Below are 19,889 nucleotides of genomic sequence, written 5' to 3'. Positions count from 1 at the left end.
GTCGTGGGGCGTCAGAAGGGCCTGCGACGGCTTCCTCAGTCCCGCTGCCTTCTCCGAGGCACTCAGCAGCGTTTCTCCGCCCGGGGGAAGCCGTTCTCCCGCCCTCCCGGCCGCCGCCGGCCCTACCGGGGGGGGGGGAAAGCCGCGGCGCGGGCACCGGCCGCAGCGCCGCTGGCGGGGCGGGGCGGCTCCCCGCAGGACGGCTGCTGCAGCCAATGGCAGGGGGCGCGAAGCGTTACATCACCGGCGACAGCTCCCATAGGCTGCTCGCCGCCCCGGCCGCGCCCAGCGACGCCCTCGCGCCGGCGGCGGCTCCGCCGGTGTTCGGTCCCGGCCGGGGCCGGGGGAGCGGGCCCCGGGGAAGGGCCTGCTCTGGCAGAGCAGTCGAGCGGGAGCTGCTGGAGCGCTGCCGCCTCTGTGAGGGGCTTAGGCCCCGCCGCTCGCTCCGCCTTTGTTCCGCTGCGGTCATCCGGGTCATATGGTCGCTCAGCAGCCCCAGTCGGTACCCGGGCCTTCACCGGCGCGCCGGGCCTAGTGTGCTCGAGTCGCGTCCGGAGTAAGTTAACAAGTCAGTAGAGGAGGGGTGAGGGGGCGGAAGAAAGTTTCAGCTGTTAGTGCAGTCAAGTTAGCGGGATTGTGAATTACTTGGTCATATTTTAGCTAGAGCAGCCTAGGCCGAGCTATATTGACTAACACAACTAAAAATATATTGGTTCACAAGGTGAAAATAATGCTGGGCACAAGTCTAAACTGGGCGAGGAGTGGCTGGGGAGCGGCCCTGCAGAAAGGGGCCCAGGGGTGTGGGTCAGCAGCAGGAACCGGCGCCGTGCCCTGGCACCACGGGGGCAAACCGCACCCCGGGGCACCGAGCACAGCACGACCAGCCGGCCGAGAGAGGGGGTTATCCCGCCGCACTCAGTGTTGGCGCGGCCTAGCCTGGGGCACTGCGTGCAGTTCTGGGCCCCGCCACGTGGGAAGGATGCGAAGGTCCTCGAACGCGTCCAGAGGAGGGCAGCGACGCTGGTGCCGGGGCTGGAAGGAGCGTCCTCTGAGGAGCGGCTGAGGACTCTGGGCTTGTGTGGTTTGGAGAGAAGGAGGCTGAGGGGTGACCCCGTTGCTCCCTGAGGAGGGGACGTGGAGAGGGAGGCGCTGAGCTCTTCTCCCTGGGATCCAGGGACAAGACACGTGCGAATGGTCCAGAGCTGCGCCGGGGGAGGTTGAGCCTTGACGTGAGGCAGCATTTTCTTACGCAGAGGGTGGGCAAACCCTGGAAGAGGCTTCCAGGAGAGGTGGTCGATACGCCAAGCCTGTCAGTGTTGAAGAGGCATTTGGGCGATGCCCTTAATAACACGCTTTAACTTTTGGCCAGCCCTGAAGTGGTCAGACATGTTGGGTGATGATCCTTGCAGGTCCCTTCTAGAACTATTCTATACTCTGTTCCTGCTTAAACTTCAAATGTAAAAAAGGGTTGGGATGTGTTAATTGATTATAATTTTTCCTAGAGACGGGGAACTTCTGTAGTACAAAGTGTGTAATTGCCATGAAAGTTGAATAGTCTTTTAAAATTGAATGCTGTTGTGAAATTTTAAACTAAGAACCTGTTTTAACTAGATAGAGAACACTTACCTTCCCCAAAGTTCACTTCTTTGTGGAACATTTAATGAATAGTGCATATGGTCATGCTTGGATATACCTGAAGGGTGAAGTTGCTGTCAGGGTGCAATGGCTGGGAGGGGGAGGGTGGAGGGTAAATGTGGCTTGTCCCACAGGATACTTATTTTCTGTTGGTTGAACAACTTATACAAGAGAAGACTTAGTGTCACTCTGCTCTTTCCTGCACTGTGTAACCAATGTGGGCATCTTCAGATGTCTCTCTCCTGTCCTTAAGTGCTTAAGCAGGGACTGTGACAATCTGCTTTCTCATGCTGCTGCATATACATCACGAGCGTCGGTCTCCTGATGTGTTGCAAACTGTATTGCTTTCATACCTGAGCTGAATCCTTCTCTGCAATTTTAACTGCATCCCTGGTTGCTTTTGTAACGTGTACAAAGGTGAGGCTTTAGCCTCTGCAAGGAACTGAAAATAAGCTTTTGGCAGGGGAATCTTGTCTCATGGCAGAGAGGCATAGAGAAAGGACCCACAGCGTGAAGTTAGGGCAGCTGCAGGACAGAGAGATGGAGACTGACAGGCTCTCCAAGCTCGTGCTTGCCTTGGTCCCTTTTGGCTGACAAAAACCTCTTTTTCTGCTGTTCCCATGTGACACTCCATTTTCTTCCTTCAGTCAGCATGCATGCATAATTTATTTCTCTTGGATTGTCCAGGTATCTTTGGAACTGTCTGCTATGCCTCGTAGGAATAGAAACTTCTTAATGGGGATGGATTGCAGTGACACACTAACACCTCATTTTTAGACTCCTGCTGCTGGCTGGTATTAAATCTGAAAGTGAGAGCTTGGACTCAGTGCCTACTGTCCCTGAGAGCTACACAGATCAAACAGAAAAGTGGCCCAAACATAATTGTAGGAAAGCATGTGCTCTGCTGCAGCAGAATCTTTTTAATTTTCAGCCCAGTATTACTGTGCTGGGCTTGGCAAGCTCATGTTAGTGGGAGAGACTTAACCATTCACAGACTTGAAGTGTCCTGTAGTTTGTCATGTGTTTAATATTCTGTACCTTTTCTGGGTAGGAAAACACTGTGTGATTGCATAAGCCAAGACTTTATAATAAATACTTTGTTGACATCTTTGTAACATGCTTAGTAAATAACCCATTTAGGGCTATTGAGTGAATGTGTGTCATATTGTGGATGTGGGAACGAGCAGGTTCCCTTTTAGGTATGTGTATGAGCATGTCTGCATGGTTAAGAGAGAAAAGGATCAAGCAGACCTGAGTATGCTAGGCTTCCTCTTCAGGCTCCTTGTGAGCTATCATCAGTTGTGGTACAGCTCTTGCCAAATGCGGCTTTGTTCCCCAACACAGAAGACTTTGCAAGGATGTGAAACCTGGCACTTAAAGGAGAAAAGAGGTAATGGGAGAAATGGTATTGGTCTCTGCTTAAATACCTTTGCCCTTTCCCTGAGGATATGTCAGGCTACTGAAGTTTAGCGGGAGAACCTTGTACCATTCTTGCAGTCCTGCTTGCATTCAGTCCCTTGCCTGGAACATTGCCCAAGTGCTGACTCGCTCTGCCTTGTGTGGATGGCAGATGTAGGGGTTGTACTTCTTTCCTATAGGTTCTAAAATCTTGGGATTGATTCTGAGGTGGCTGAGAGGTGACGTTTGAGCTCTTGCTAGCCATCAGCAACCTCCTTTGAGAAAGAAATGACCTGTGGTTGTCTGATTGTTGTCCTGTGTTTGATGTATTACTAACGTTTTTGCAAGCTTAGCTGTTGGAGCACTTTCCACGTTATGCCCCCACTTCAGTGGCTGCTGAGATAGAGAGGTTCATTTTTGCCTCATCCCAGGAGACAAATCTCTTGTATACAAGTGTGTCTCTGCACACAGTGGTTGCTATGTTGATTAATTCTTATTTTCCTATCTCTGGTATTTTCCACTGTTGAGTAAACTAGATGAAAGGTGCGGTCCTTCATAGCTTTCTTTACTGTGGCATGCAGACTAAGATAGGATGATGAACTTCCACATGGACCTGGCTATCAGGGCAGGTGCAGAACTTGAGGAGCAGTATTTGAGGCAGTAGGCACTGTGCCTACAAGTATATCAGTTCCGTGTTGCTGTTCTTCATGGTATACCGTTGCTGGAAGTTCAGAAAATTAATCTAGGCAGCACCACTGTGTTTCCTACTGGCATTAGTTTGTTTCTGCTTTTCTTATGAAAGACCTTGCTGTCATTTGGATAGGTGGTTCCCAGCTGTGCAGAGTGCCCTTGATGGCTCGGTGGCTAGTGCTCGGGCTAACATATGCTCTTGATCCATGCGAATGCTATGAATGTTAAGAAAGGAGCGTTGATTTTTAAGGACCTGAACCCAGAAAAATATAAAATGAAATGCTGGGTCTACTGCATCTTTATTTTACCTCTTTGTCTTTTCACTCCTAGTGGGAGTCTTAGTTTCTGGAATAATTTTTCATCTGGAGGCAGTTGACTTTTGCACCTCTGGATTTACTCTCCTTCAAGGAGACAGGGTGCAGGACTCAGAGAAAATGCCAATAGACTGCATGTTTGGATTCTGTGGTGCTTGAGTCTGATTTCTTAGCTGCTGTTGTGACTGGAAAGAAACTTGCTGAGGTAGTAAAAGATAAGCACCGGTCTTTCTTTTCCTGTCACACATCTGAGTTTCTGTATGTGGGACAGTCAGGCATTGTTCCTTGGAAAGGTGGATTTTGAGATGCTCTGAGCTTTGGATTCTGCTGCTGGAGAGAGGATGGGTTGCAGAGACTGTCAAAGCAAACTAGTGCTAGGAGGACTGCCAGCTTTTTGACAGACTTTGGCAATGGACCTATTTATTTTTTTTTCCAGCTGGTGGAGAAAACTAATGCCATGCTGTGGTTTTTATTATTTTAACTTGACCATTGGGAAAATACTCAAAAGAGGGGGTATGTGCAGCCTTTTAACATTTTTATTGGCTCATCTGGGGGCTCCTTGGAAGGAATGAATCCTTGAGATGTGCTTGAATGAGACAAGGGGCACTGCAGGATGCAGAGAGAGCTGAGCCTTTGTCTCGGGCCTGTTGTCTCCAGCCACATTATGTTCTTGCTTATTGCCTGGCCCAGACAGCCAGCAGCTCGCTTGGTGCCGCCCCAGCCAGCATCACTTCTCACTTGACGCAGCCTCAGCGGGGAGCCGGCATGGCCAGAGCAGCTGTCTGCTCCTTTTCTAGCTTTCTGGGGTTGGAGGTGCTGGTTACACTCCAGCCGCCTGTGACCGAGGCATAGGGTTTGCTCTGTGTCCTTTACAGGCTGTTCTAAAAATAACATGGTCCGTGTAGCTTACTAGCAGCACCAAAACCTTCGCGTTGCCAGGCCTCTGTCTCTTTAGACCTGCGTGGGGAGGCCCAGGGGAACCGATCGCAACATCGTGGTTGCTGCCGCCTGTTTGGGGGGTCAGCCAGGCTTGCGCTTGGGAAGAGACTCGCTGCTGGGCCAGTGGAGGGGGGAGGCTGCTCGCCACCTCTGACTCCAGGTCCTGCCTGCAGCGAGGCTGCATGGCGGATCCCGATAGGCAGGGACGCTGTAAATCATGGCCGGACAGAAATAGGTTAGCACAAATGGGAGCATGGTGCTTTTCCAAGCATCCCATGTTAATTAACACTGGTGACATGAATGGCTGTATCCTGTTTCTAAGGATCAGTGCTCAGGGAAAACACCATTTCACAGGTGTGTCTGGTACCTGTCTCCCAGGCCCTCTGTCTCTGCAAAATCTGGCCCCAAGACCTCCTGTGCTAACTTTCTGGCTAGCCTGGCTTGAAGTTCGCTGGCAGGTCTGCGTGCTTGCATGTGCACATACACAGAGTAAGGAGCACACTTGCACAAAAAACAGTTTGAAAAATACTTCAACAGAAAGATAGTACAGGTGATAGTGATCAGGCACAGGAGCTGGCTGGCGACTCCTCTTGATCCTTCTTTTTCCATGCTTTTGGCTCTTCCCTCAAACATCCTGTGAATATTATACCCAAATACTCCTGTTTGATCCCCAAATTGCCCGTCTCCAACATCCTATTATAAGTCCTGTATTCCTGTACATAGCATCTCCGCTTGGCTTGCATAGTGTTGCTGAAGGGGTTTCTCCTGCTGCATTGCTTGGGTGGGTTTTCCTGGTAGGGACGATGACTTAATGGCTCACCGGTGTGGCCTTGGGAGTCCAGCGTTTTATCCGTCATTGATTAGGCTGGCTGGGTTCCCCGCCCTGTTGTGGTTCTTCTGGTCACTGACATGGTTCTTGCTTCTACTTTGAATAGCCCTTACCCAGATATCTTTCCACAGCAGTTTGATGAGACCTTTTTGGCCTGTTAATTCAGGGAGACTTCTGCAGCTCTGCCTGGAGCTGGGTGAATAACTGTTACAATGCAGAAGGCAGAAAAATACAACTTTCCAAGTTGTGATTACAACAATAGTGAGAATAAAGAGAAAATGTGTAATTACGATGCTCCCTTTCTTCATAGAAAATTAAGATCTTGTGAATACGTGGAATTCTGCTCTAGCTTTTTCAAGTTTAGGTGGCAGAGCCAGAGCTTCTGCTGCTAAACCACTAAATAAAGAAGTGTGGAAGGAAAGCTAAGATGTTTTGCTGTGACACATTCTCACAATAAGCAGGAGTTGAGAAAATTTGAGCCAGGTAGTATATTTGGACTATTGTATTTAGTAGTTAAATGTACACATTTCAGATAGCTTGTTTAATCTCAACTTGCAGCCATTTTTACTTCTAACATATATCCCATGGTAATCAGCTTTACAGTTTAATATATATGTCAGAATCAAGTGCTTCCTCATCATTCTCTTTACAACATGCTTGATCACTTCATTGGCTGCTTTCTCACTCTTGTACTACCAGAAATGTGAAATAATTACTTTCTATTCATATTCTGTGTGTCATGAGTAATTTTTGCAGGCTTACTCAAGATTTGTACTTATAGCAATGTACCAATTTTTATGGCATTTTCTATTCCTTTCCTCGTAATTCCTGATATTGATCTTTTAACACCTCCAAAGACTAAGTGATGTTTTTCGGAGTTACCTGCAGTGATTTGAAGATGTCTCTGCCAAGTGAGAGTTATCACAGAGTAACAGGATGGGCTAGCGCAGAATGAAAATAGCTAACTTGGAGTTTATCTGTTTTTTCCCCTCTCTGTGGTGGTTTGCATTCCTGGCACTCATCTGAGCTTACTACCCCTGTGTTTGGTACCAAGAGCTTCCTGAACCTCCCAGGCAGTTTTATTTCTGACTGTTCTCAGGGGCATGAACTATCTGTAGTACGTCCTTGGTGTTGTGTGTTTGATGAGGGTTTTTGATAGTGGTATAGGGGTGGTAACTCACCAGTACCTCTGCATGTACTGTACTGTTACCGTGACCTTCCTGATGGACTTGTAGCTGAATGGTTTTCATTTGTAGGATATTGGGTTGTCTTCCCCACTCCCGTATTTATTTTGCTGCCCTGTTTCTGTTTCCCTTTGGGAGTTAGGGGTGGGGAATTAATTGCCTCTTCCTACTTCTGTAGTTCAGCTCAGTAAGACTGAACTCTCTTTGACTCCATTGGATTGCTCATTTGTTTTGAAGCACCAAATGAAACCAGGCATTTGCCCCTTTGGGCTCCTATTAGACAACTTACATATTTGTTTCTGTTATCCATTAAATCGTTGGGAATGATGCATGTCTCCCTGTGGGATATCAAGAGCAGTGCTTTTTCTGTTCAGAGCAACTTGACTCTTGTCATACTTTTGTGTTGGGTCTTTTTTTAAGTTGCTAATCTACTGACTGGAGAGTTATCTGACATGAATTTTTAGTGAAGCCTGTCCCTCATTATGTTGTTTAGCCAGAACTGTCAAAAAGCTTTTGGAGTGGCTGGATTGCCATGGGGCTATGTCTGTGTGACGGTGGTACGGTTCAAAATTCACTGCTTTCTTACAGGACAGTTGCCGTTCTTGCTGCTAGGGGGGAACTGGGCTCCTTGAGCAGTGTCCTGGCTCCGTGCTGTGCTCTGCCCTTTGTGGTCCTGCTGTGTGGGCCAGCACGGAGCAGGAGCCCCTGGGAGGTGGCAGGGACACTTACTGCGTGTGCTTAGAGTAAGCCTGGTTTTGATTTGTTTCTCAAGACAGCATCTCCTGAGCTGTTACATGTGAAATTACAAGTGAGGGCAAGCTCCAACTCATGGAAGACTTTTAACTCTGTATTTAAATGGTCAAGATTTGGTTGGTTGGTTACATGGACAAGCTTATTCCTAATGTATTTTATCTTACCACTTGTTCTAGCACGTAGCTATCTGGAAGAACCAACTGTTGCATTGGTGATGGTCAGATTTTCTTTTCCTTATACTTTTGATTGCTATATGAATTGGTTTGTATAGCCACAGTAATAACTGCTATCATCCTTTCCTTCAGATTGTTATATTACGCTAGTTATTTTAATTTTCTTTCTTAATTAACATCTTTCAGGGATTTTACTACCATGAATAGAATTGCAAAGGCCGGTACACTCAGTTTAATTAAAACATGAAATAGTCTTGCTTCTTTGTTGTGTTGGATTTTTTTTTCCTCTTTGCCTGCAGTGGGTCTTGTGGTTTTTGATCTTTGTTGCACTCTAGATTAGCTTCAAATCTCTGAGACAGCTGCTTTTGTTTCCTCTTTCTGTTGGTAAATATTTAGCTGATCTTGGTACCCACCTCATACAGCAGTTTCCTTGTAAATACAAGCCTTAGTTTTTTGCATTTCTGTATGATCAGCTGGATGCTTTTAGTCTGTACCTAGTCTACCAGTTAAAAGCACTGTCCATTGGAAACTGGTTTCTTTCTCTTACTTTTATTGGTTAGTATTGTGTTATCAGTAGTTATTTACTATAGTATAGTGTTTAATTCATGTAGCGAATGAGCAGAACGTTTGTGTCTGTTCTCATTAGCATAACACTATAGCTGAAATTGAATAAATTTGATCGTGTTAAAAGTGGCTGCCAAGGGGAAAGGGATTTTGAGGAAGCTTTGTATATGGTGAGAAGCTTCCAGCAAATGGATGCTGATGAGGCCCCTAGTGAGGGAAGAGATGGCGAGACAATATGAGTAGGAGAAGCTGTGAAATGGTAATAAGTGGAAGATGAGTCTGAATTTGCTAGCCAAAGCCTCTGTATTAACTTCTACCTCAAGGAGAGAATTGAATCAGCTGAAAGTGAAGTGATTCTGGGTATGTGGCCAGTTGATGGTGAATAGTAACGGTTTATGACTGACTTAATTAAAAGGTAAATTCCACCCTCTGTCTTCTCTCTCTTCCAAGTACTTTGAGATAGAAATGTGGTTTTATCGCTGCACATCGCCTGGTGCAGTAAGACTTTAACCACAACTATAACTTCTGAATGCATGTGAAGCAGTGTGTAAAAGGCATTGCAGAACAGCAAGATGCTCTAGATGTTGAAGAACGGAACCCATATACATCTTCGGATGCTGCTACATACCTGAGGAAAAACAATACTATGGTAAACTTTGCAGCTGGGAGTGTTGTTCATCTTATGTCAATGCAGGTCTTCTAGCATTAAGTACTTCCACAGCCCTAGCCATTCTCGTGCTGGGCTTTAAACTCTTGCTTTGTCAGGTTCCCTCCCCTTACCTCGTTGCTTTCTTAGTGCTCATCTATGTCTTTAATATTAGGTACTTGTGCTGGGTAGCAATTTCAGTTGTGTAATCCATTCCCAAATCTGTTCCCAACTTGCAGCTTTCCTTTTGTTTCTCTCTGCTTGGATCAGCTTCCTCTCCGAGTTTTGTGTCTCATCACTTTCAGAAAATTCCTCCAGAAAGTAGTGTCTGAGTTCATGAGACTCTTTTCATATCCTTTTTGTATGGTTGGAGTTTTTTGTGGTTAAATGAACTATGGGTATTGTAAAACATAAACATCTAATGTATTGTTGCCAAATAGCAGCTTTTACTACAAAACAGCCTTTGTGCAAAAGAAGTTTTCCCTCAGATATGCCCAGGGCTTGCTGCTTACATGGCCTACAATGTACTCAGCTTTGGATATGTCCCATTGTTGAAATGTATGTGCACAATCCTGTCCTGGAATACTCAATTAAAAGTTAATGAGCAAAGTTCATAATACGCAAATGAAGGATGCGTGTTAGTGATCTGGCCTTGCTGGCTTAGAACTCACATCTGTCTCCATCCTTCCCGTACAGGTAAATCAGCGCAATGTCCCAGGGATCGATAGTGCCTACCTGGCCATGGATACAGAGGAAGGTGTGGAAGTTGTTTGGAATGAGGTTCAGTTTTCTGAGCGGAAGAACTTTAAGCTTCAGGAAGTAAGTTGATATGTTTCACAATAAGGTGTGGGAAACATACCACGCATGAGGGTGGGATTATAGATACTGGTGACTTTTCATGTGGATTATTGGTTGGATTTGGAGTGGTGTGCTGCTCAAATGTAGCTAATTCAGCTTAAGCCTGGCCTGTGCAGAAAATGTGATAGAGAGCTGCTGTTGTGCTATTTCCGTGGGCTCTTGTGTTGATTTAATCTTGATGATCAAACCATGCTCAGCTGAGGTGCAGTGTAGGATGAAATTGGATGCTGTTTGTTCTTAACACAGGAGCTTGAAGTGTACACTGTTGTTTAAGGGGACCAAAACCCAAGAAGAAAGTAAGATGTGGGCTGATACAGTCTCTGATGTAACATTTCTTTGTCTTTCTGATGTTAAGGAAAAAGTTAAAGCAGTGTTTGACAACTTAATTCAGCTGGAACATCTGAACATCGTGAAGTTTCACAAATACTGGGCTGATGTGAAGGAGAATAAGGCCAGGGTAAGTAAAGTGAACAGTCTGTTGGGTTTTCTCACTGTATGTTCTGTAGATAATTCGTGAAGCAGAGGGTAATGTCTCCTACTGCCCCTACAGGTGATCTTCATCACTGAATATATGTCTTCAGGGAGCTTGAAACAGTTCCTGAAGAAGACAAAGAAAAACCATAAAACCATGAATGAAAAGGTAACTCTCTTTTCATGTATGCCTATTTTCACTTAGGGCCCTCAGCCTCTGGAAAGCTCTTCCAGTAGAGGATCCTGATGAGGAGGCAACCTGGTGATAACATGTGTCTGCAATTCCTTCTTATTACTGTAAACTAGTTTAGTTGCAAGTTCTCTTGGACAGCTGTTCAGTGCTGTTTGCTTTGCTTCCAACAGTTCTGCAGCTTCATATGTGTGGTGTGACAGGCACGTCCCTTTCCATGTGTGCATACAGGAAAGAGGGAAGGCGTCTATGCATGAGAGTAGTCAGGAGGGTTTCTTGACTTGTACGAATATTTAGAAACTAAACTGAGCATGAGAGTACTGATCCTCTTAAATTCTTATCCTACACACTGGCTTTTACTGGGTAAAAGTAAAAGCTTTTACTGGGTAAAAGCTAAGATGCCACAGAATGGAGTGTATATTCCTTCATATGAACGGGCTATGACTTGCAGAACTATGGATTAGTTCCTCTTCCTTGAATGATTTTTATCCTTTTTGCTTCTGTGTCTGTAGGCCTGGAAGCGATGGTGTACCCAGATCCTCTCTGCTCTCAGGTATGTGAGTTACTGATCTTGTGGTCTAGCTATCTGTTTAAGTAAGAGCCTCGCTTGTGCTAGAATATTAAAACTGTAAACATACATGCTGCCAAACATGAGCAAACTTCATGGTATGGAGCCTGGAGAGGACTTTCAGAAAGTCACACAGCCTAATTCTTATCCCAGTCATGGTCTGCAGTTTCAATTGCGCTTCCTGTAACAATCCTGGAGTCTTCAGTTAGACAATATTGAATCCTCTAAAACAGAGAAACAGGTGCCACATATGTTTTAGATCCCAACAGTTGTGACTGATATAAACAGTGAGTGTGGGAGTTGAGCATCAGGGAGCTCTCCAGAGTATCCAATGTTGTCACCTGGATTTAACCATTTCCAAGAGGATGTTGCAAAGAAATCAAATTCCATGTGAGAGGAGTAAGGAAAATGTTCTTAGTCTTGGCAGGCTGCAGCCCTGTAGGATGCAGTGGCTTGTAATTATTGTGGTGTGATTATTGTTAGAAGCATTTGTGGATCTATGCTTTTCTTGATGATGCAGATCATCTGCAGGCATCTTAGTGCAACCTAATTGAATAGAATGTGGGTGTGTTTTGTTTTGATTTTAAGGACTCTTCTCTACCTGAGCCAGAGTTGGTCTGTAGTTAATAACAGCCTTGGAAAAACAATAACCCAGATGTCAGAGCAAGACTCCCACTCCACAGAGAAAATTCTGTTGCCGTTTGGCTAAATATAACTGTTGATGAATAGCTGGGGTTCTAGGAAGCTTTTGAGAGCTTACAGTCCTTATTTGTGCTGGCTATGAACATAAAACCAAGCAGACTGAGGTGCAAAAACAGGTAGCCTCAAATGTACCTGGGACCCCAGCACTGAAAAGATTTATTTGTGCCTGCTGGAAAACACGACCAATCATGTTTGTAGAGCACTGAGTGCCTTTTTGATGCCCTGTGGATAGGGCCAGAATAAGGCTCTGATCTTTTTGGTATAAAATTTGAACCCTTTTAGCACCCACCTAGCAGCATTGGGATGGATGAAATCGTTTCTTTATCCCTGGTACCCTGGTTTCTGGTGAACTGATCAGAGAAAGCTTTCTTTTTTCCCCCCATGTTGTTAGAGACAGCTGCTCAGTTTCCATGATTCCTAGCCTAGAGGCTGATACACAGTCACTTAATTGTACCTCCATGCTATTGTAAATCTCTGGCATGTGCCCTTTGCCCTCCTGTTCTCTTCTGATGTTGCTTGAGAGAGGGAAGGGATGAAGGGAGGGATTCCTGGCCTCAGTAAGTCTCCTGACCAGTGTCCTTTTCTGAATCTCTAGCTACCTCCACTCCTGTGATCCTGCAATCATCCATGGTAACCTGACCTGTGACACCATCTTCATTCAGCACAACGGACTGATCAAAATTGGGTCAGGTAAGTCTTGTTGGAGGTGACCCTTGCCTATGAGACAAACTGCTCGAACAGAAAAAGGCATCTAATCCTTTCAAGGTTATCTGGTGTGATAGGTGTGTAGTACACGTGTTCCTCCACCTCCACATCAGTTGTGCCAGAGATTGGTAGTAGGATTCACTTTTGGTTGTACCACCTTCATGTGCAGGAAGGACTGATACTGGATGCTGTTTCCCTTGTTAGCCCCTTCCTCAGTTTTTGATCTCAAGGGACTGACCTAAGAAATGGTGCTGAAGCTTCCAAGTTTTTTATGCATGCTATCCTTGGATTCATCTGCTCTGCAGTCTTTTTCATGTTAATATACAGAGTTCCCAGTGCTGTGAAGCTTTGAGAGCTGTTCGGAGACCTGTGTCCACTGAGGGCGCATGAATGCTTCTTGTAGCGATCAACATTTATAATCAAGGTTCTAGACTCTGGCTGCAGCCTGCTTGTCTTGGAATCCTCATCCAGTGTCACTCACTTTGGCCTGGGTTTTGGGATGCTAGCTTGCCTTGGACCTGTTGGACAACAACACGCCCTGTTCAGGCAGCCAGCTGTGCTGAAATGTTTTTTTTTTTCATAAGGAGTGATTTTTCTGGCAATGCGTCCTTGCATACTCTTGCTTATTTCACTTTTGCTATTCCTGTCCCTCAAAACCTGTCTGCGGCCAGGGTACAACCTTGATGTACCTTTGTGTGGTAGTGACAGCTTTGCTATCTGTTGTCCAACTACTGCAAGTATTCTCAAACCTGAGGAGTGTGCACTTGCTGTCCTGTAGGCTTTTGTCTGTGTGAATTCTTGGTTTGATGTTGATGGTGTACAGCAAAGAATGCTCTGTTTTACCTGTCATCTAAAAATAGCCTCTCTTCATAAACTGCAGATCTCCAGGGCTTTTCTTTCCATCAAAGAACTCTTGTATTGTCGCTTTGTTCCATAATTGGGGTCTGTTCTCTATAACAAACCTCCGATACATGCTTGTACCCAGGGAGACTGGGTCATGGCAGAAGGAACACTCAGTTCTCTATCTGCCTCGTCTCTTATATCACCTATAAGCTTGGTGACATCTTGCTCTTCATACAGGCTGATGACATCATGGGGTTCACTTTTTTCTCTTTCCCTGACTTTGTCTAGGAGGGAGAAATTTCCAAGAGTTGTATACATCTGATACCCATATGCTGGCAAACACAAGTGGCTCCCTGGCATTTAAGTCTTATGAGAGGTCTGTTGTAGACTTGAGTACGTACGAGAGCCTTCTCTTTCTAGTTTAGGTTAGAAGTATTAGACAGCTGCAGTCTTTCTGATTACCAACCAGAAAGCACTTTGTTTATAAAAACAAACCACTTGAAGCTGTTTTCTAGAGCCATGGCTTTTTACCAGAGGGAGGTTCTGCAGATCAGCAAACGTGACATTCTCAGGAGCATTCACTCCCAGTGGTGCCTTTCAGAGGCTGTCTAGAAGAAAGGTGGCTCTTTGAGTGTGGGTCGCAAACAGTTACCTCAGAGTTACACCTTTGCCTGTTCCCTCCAGTTCCATAGAACTTTGCTTCTGTTAGGCATGGTGGGAGGGACAGAGGCAATTAGACTGACATTCTCTTTCAAAGAGTAGTGGGTGTCTGTGTGCTCTAACAACTGTATCCTCAGCAAGAAGAGGACAGGACACATGCTGGGGGTGTGTCTGTGGAGGAGCAGCGTTTAATTCCAGTTGCTTCTGAGCAAAGTTTCTTCTACTCCACAGTTGTACACTGCTTTGCTGACCTTGTGTCCAGAAGTGAAGTAATTTACCTGGGAGATTTTGGTCCGTCCTTAAGTAAAAAAGGAAGTGAGCATGAGTGGACTTGTGGTCAGAAGAGGAATCCTCCAGATGTGAAATCTGTGGCTCCAGCGCAGGCTGGAGTTAAAGTTGTCAATGCTGCAGAATGTATTCTTATTCCTGTAGTGCCCACACAACTAGGAGCATCAAAACTATATCATCAGAACTGCTGGATGTATTTGAGCTTGAGGCTCTTTAATACTGGTGACTATGCAGAGCCAGACAGGCTATTTCCACGTTCGGGCCCTAGAGCGATAGTTGCTTTGGAGTCACTGATGATGCTAGGCCCATGTTTACTGCTTCACATATTTATTTCTTACAGCTGGCTGGTATCCGAAAGCTTTCCTGTGTTTGCTTAAAAGAGGTGGGGCAGGAATTCTTATGGATTTAAGGGGAACAGTGATTCAGTGCGCTATGATCTGCTCTTTAATATGGTCTCTGTCCCCAGCACCATTCTGGGCTATGCTTCTGAAAGCTCCTCTTCCCTCTACTTTAAGCAAAAGAGAATACTTGCTGACTGGGGCAAAAATCTGTGGAAAGGAAGCTGCTAGTGTATCCTGCAAAACATCCTTCTGCCCACTAGGTGAGGAGGTACTAGAGGAGTAGTGCCTGTGACTTGTGTCGCATTGGGAATGGGTGGTACTTGTTCCTGTAACACCCGCTTAGCTGTGGGAGCAGCCCTTTTGTCTATCGCTCCTTGCTGCTACTGCACGTCACAGAAGCACGTGCACTAGCAGGACCAACCACTGTTTTTCTTGTTCTGCATGTAATTCTGGATCACTTGTCTTTTTTTCTAGAGCCACCTGTGCACTGCAGGAAGAAAAGATATTAATTTAGTAGTAGAGTGCTGCTGTTACTATTGCATTGAGTTTTAGGAAGAGGGATGAAATCTTTACATGCTGGAGGTCGTCCGTGGAAGAAAAAGGGAGTGGGAAGGAGAGAGGATTTCTCATACTGCTTAAATACAAAAGCCAGCCATAATCCATGAATTTACTAACTTTTTTTTTTCCAGTGCCATAAACTGCAGGCTTAACAGATTTAAAAAGGAAAAGTGTCAAATGAGTGAGATTGGAGAACTTGTGATGAGGATAGGGAAGACACCTACAGTTCTTAAACTTACCACTGGTGTTCCCAAAGACTGGAATGTTCCAGCTGCTTTCTGGACTTGTGGTCAGATGAAAACATTTCATGTGAGAGGTCCAAGCTGTTGTCCAAGTTGTACACAGCAAAGGACCCTCTGCTACAGGATCCTCATGCAGCACCGTATTGCATCTGTGCATATCTGTGTTGTCCAGCAAGTGGACCTGCGAAGGGAACATGTTGCAAATTACTGTGAGGTTGAAGGCGCTCTGAGTGCGAAGGAGAGCAGTGTGTTAAGGGCGTTCCATGCTGTCGCTTGCTTGTTAAGCAGTGTTGGGAGATGTTTCTTGTAGTTCTCACTGGGGATGTAAGACCCAGTCACAGGTGGAAGGAGGTGATGAGTTTGAATTAAAAATCCTTTGGGGCAGCTCTTGTAGGCCCCAACAGAACTGAGGCCTCAAACTGGAGTGTCTTGTAATGTCTTCTAGTGCCCCTGAGGCATGGCCGTGTATTAGCACGTGCCGAGTGAGACTTCCAGTAGAGCACGGCGGGAAGCTTAGTGTTGTGCTGGTGTATTTCCAAATAGTGCCTCCAGGCATGATCCATATGCTTTCCTGTCTTGAACATACCAGACCTCTAGCATTCCCTAGATATTTAACTGCAGTATGTCCAGAGTCTCTTTTCAGTTGTAGGCTGAGGTGCCAGGAGACTGAGTCTCACTTGGTATTAACTCTGCCATTAAAATTATGCAGTCAGGTATGTAAGTATGGGTTCTGCTGCCAACATCCATGCCCAAGAGAAGCTGCTGGGATGTAGAGAAAGGTAGTAGTCTGCTGAAGGGGGTGCTAAGGGACTCTAGAGCGCTCACAAAAAGAACAGAATTTTCAGCTGCTTAGCCTCAGTCAGCTGTAATCTCCTGCTTGGTCAGAGGTGTCTTGTCTCCCTTGCCCAGTCTGGTTCTCAACTAGAAACACTAATGTTCCTTATGTAAATTTATTTTAAAAAGGTGGCTGGAGGCAGGGCCAGATTCTCAGTCTTGTCTGTGTTTTGCCATGATTCTGACCTAGCTGTCTCTATCAATGTTAAGTGCTTGCTGTTTCATCAACTCATTGACTTCTATCTTGTTTTACTTCCCGCTTACGGGCTGCTCTGTTACCAACAGTCTTTCATAGGATATTTGCTAATGGTGAGCAAACTTCTCCGCTCCTGTGATGTGACTACCACTACATATGTAATGTACATTATTTTATTTGTGTGTGTGTATATATATATATTTATATATATGTGTGTGTGTATTATATCTGTAACACACACAAACATACACACTCTCTAATTAATTTATACAGTGTTCCCTTGCTTTAAGGCTGGTATGTAAAACTCTGCTTAGGTGCATCCCACATTGAGACCTTGTATTCTGTGCTGGGATGCAGACAGTTGCTTGTGCTCTCAGCCAAAGCCTTACAGAGAGGGAGCACTGCCTTTTGTGAAGTTTCCTTGTTGTTAGTTCTCTTCCTCTCCTTGTTCTTAGAGCGTGCTAGTCCATGGACCCTAGTGCATGCTGGCTCCCGCATGTCAAGCCAAGCGGATGCATTGTTCTGAGCTCTTCCCAGCTGAACTTTCCACATACATTAGGCTCTTTCCTGCTACTGCTCTGCTAGAATTGGCTGGGCATCAAACCTGGACTAGCCTTTGCTTTGTGCTTGGCTATCCAATTGCTTGCTTGTAGTTTTAACTCCTTAGATGTTTTGTTTAAGGTGAATGTTTCAGTGAATGTGTCTGGCCAGAGAGATATCCCACCCAAAATAAGTCCCTGTCTTTGAAGTAAGGTTTACTATTTATGGTTCCCCAGACAAAGCTCTGTTTTGGGGGAAACTTGTGTATATGGGCTGCTGGGGGCTAGAGTAGGATTGAGCTGCAATTTGTAACCTTATTAAATACAATGCTGCATTTACATTTAAAATAATAATTTATTTTATTTTTTTCTGTCAGGCTTGCTCTCGATGGTTAGAGTTTGTTTCTGCTGAGTTGGGAACCTACCACTGCCGGCTGGAAGTGGTGGAAAGGGAAGGGCCTGTCCAAATGGGCTCTGTGCCTTCTTGGTGTTTGCAGGATGTGGCATGCTGCTCTGCATCGCTGGCAGAGTAGAGGCTCAAAAAGCTAAATCTGCGATCTTATGTAGCTGAGGGGGAAGCTGATGTAGTCAGGGCTGGCGTCATTAAGAGGGCAGACTTCCTTAGAGATGACTTGTTTCCCAGGGTGCTGCAAGCTGGGCAAGTCAGGCTGTGGCAGTCGTGCGACAGGTTGCGGGGTGGAAGAGGCGAGGTGGCACACCAGCAGCAGACAGGCTGATCCAGAACAAGCCCACGGAGTGCGAACGTGACTGAGCCTGGGCTTCAGCATGGGTTCAATCACACTGGTGGCAACAAGGCTTAATTACCAAGCCATTTCTCAGAAGTCAAGTCACTGCTGCGAGCAGAACAAAAAGCCCTCGTTCTACCAAGGCAAGAAAAGGGCCTCAGCCAGCTTAAGATAATGCTGTGGTATCTCACTTGTGCTGAAACAGCATCAAGTGGCCTTTATACTGAGCTTTCTTGACTGGTTTCTTGAGAACTTAACAGTACTGTTGTATCACTATGTACTGTTCATATGAGAGCTGGAGATTGTTTAATCCTTAGATGTTAAACAGTGATTTGGGTTTGAAAACGCTAAATATAGGGTATAAAGCTGCTGCTTCGCTTGAGCATTGAGCTAATAAGGTTGTGAGCGACATGCTTTCATAACTAATCTTATTTTAGTCATTACTTCACTCTCTTGGGTTTTGTTACCTGATGTTTAAAGACTTATGCTGTTTTTCACATCCTAAGAGACACCTGGGACAGTAGGTGATATAGAAATAAAATAGGGGTTACTAGGATATCTTGGATTAGCTTTTTTTTTTAACTAAGGCAGGTGTGGTTTAGAGGAAAAAATAATGGAGAGTTGAAATCAGCAGATGCAGAAAAAGCTGTCATAAAAATGGGAAACTTTTTCACCCATGTTGGCATTCATTTAGGAATTAACATCAATTTACGTGCTTTAACTTCTAGCCATACAGTTTTAAGTGTAGAGTCAAGCATGTCCTCTACCAAGCCAAACAATTTCGGTTGCTTAGAAACTTGGCAAAACTAAGGCAGACTTTCAGAAGCAGAGGAAAAGGTTTGTCTCTGACTAGAGGTGCTGCTGGGAATGGGATCTGGCAGATTAATAGTTTTGAGTAGAACTTTTTTTTTCCCCAGAATGCTTCAGAAAGTCCAAAGTGGTATGCAGGTTACTCTTTTTTTTTTTTTTTAAAGGCTTTGTCTCGCCTTTAGTCTGTGGCATCTTTCAGACTCCAGTGGTGTAAAAGCCTGTCATAAAGTGAAGATTCTTCACATTTGGATTGTCCTTGAGAAACTCTGTTAAACAAACTGGGTGGAATAGCATGCGGTTAATTTCTAGCTGTAATAAATTGACAGGCATCTCATGATCTAGCTGCTGTTATATTACTAGAGTGGCAAAAATAGTTACCAGAGACCTGCCTTGATTTTGTATATAAGCATACACCTCAAGGCAGGAGGAGCAGTCATAGGTAAGTGACAATCAGTGGGCTTCTAATTGCTGTGGTTAGTTGAAATTGCAGCTAACACCTGACAATGTGTGTCTGTTACGATTTAGTGAGTGCATTTGGGGGAGAGGGTGTTGTAGGGTTTTTTTGGTTTTTTAGAAGTCAGATTTAGTGGTAAGAATTGGTGTCTTTGGCTTGTTGCAAAGTCATCAAGTGGAATGCATACTTAAATTTACCTCCTACCATGCTGTGATGGTGGTAAACTCTCATTTTTATTTTGCACATAGTTTAAAAGCTGGCTCTTGCTTCATGTGCTTGCTTTCCTTGCTCAGTATACCTTTTTTGTGCTGCTGTGAGTCATCTAATTCATGAAAGCAACTATCTTCTAGACTGGCTGTCATTTTCAATTAAATAGGATCTTCTAAAAAGATTTCAATTTCCCAGTTTAGTGTTCCAGGTTATGAGAACTTGCCTTTTTGGTGGTCAGATTTATTCTTTTTGTGTTGCATTGAAGGCACCTGCTGCTTCAGCTTTGCTGGATTGTGTTTTTTCTCTGCCTGTGTGTGGATTTCCAGGATATGTCAGGGGACATGTCTTATAGTCATCCAGGTCTTCATTTACCTGTTTTAATATTCGTATAGCAGTTGCATAGGTCCACTCCTTTTGGGGTCCTTTGATTGAAGGCATGTGGAACACTAGTGTTTTAGAAGGCTCCTTCATGCCAGTTCTTGAAAGATCACTTGAATACAAACTTAGCAAGTATTTTACATCTACAGGATGAAATGCTTAGCATTCTCC

The 19,889-nt window shown here is 45.0% G+C and overlaps 1 protein-coding gene across 2 annotated transcripts in view; it reads left to right on the top strand.

Moving 5' to 3' along the window:
• The window catches only part of NRBP1 (nuclear receptor binding protein 1), a gene marked incomplete at both ends in the record, with an annotated part of 40,661 nt that overhangs the window by 2,768 nt on the left and 18,004 nt on the right, over nt 1-19,889 (top strand). Inside the window, 6 exons of one of the 2 annotated variants that reach the window (XM_081997747.1) lie at nt 9,822-9,944; nt 10,339-10,440; nt 10,534-10,623; nt 11,157-11,197; nt 12,510-12,604; nt 16,671-16,694. In XM_081997747.1, coding sequence (XP_081853873.1) covers nt 9,822-9,944; nt 10,339-10,440; nt 10,534-10,623; nt 11,157-11,197; nt 12,510-12,604; nt 16,671-16,694 — 475 coding nt within the window. The remainder of the gene's footprint in view (nt 1-9,821; nt 9,945-10,338; nt 10,441-10,533; nt 10,624-11,156; nt 11,198-12,509; nt 12,605-16,670; nt 16,695-19,889) is intronic. The other variant, XM_081997748.1, reaches the window with a different exon arrangement.

The sequence above is a fragment of the Phaethon aethereus genome, assembly GCF_964289735.1.
Source record: "Phaethon aethereus genome assembly, chromosome: 3".
Classification (NCBI taxonomy): Eukaryota; Metazoa; Chordata; class Aves; order Phaethontiformes; family Phaethontidae; genus Phaethon; species Phaethon aethereus.
This window is presented reverse-complemented; position numbering and strand designations above follow the sequence as displayed.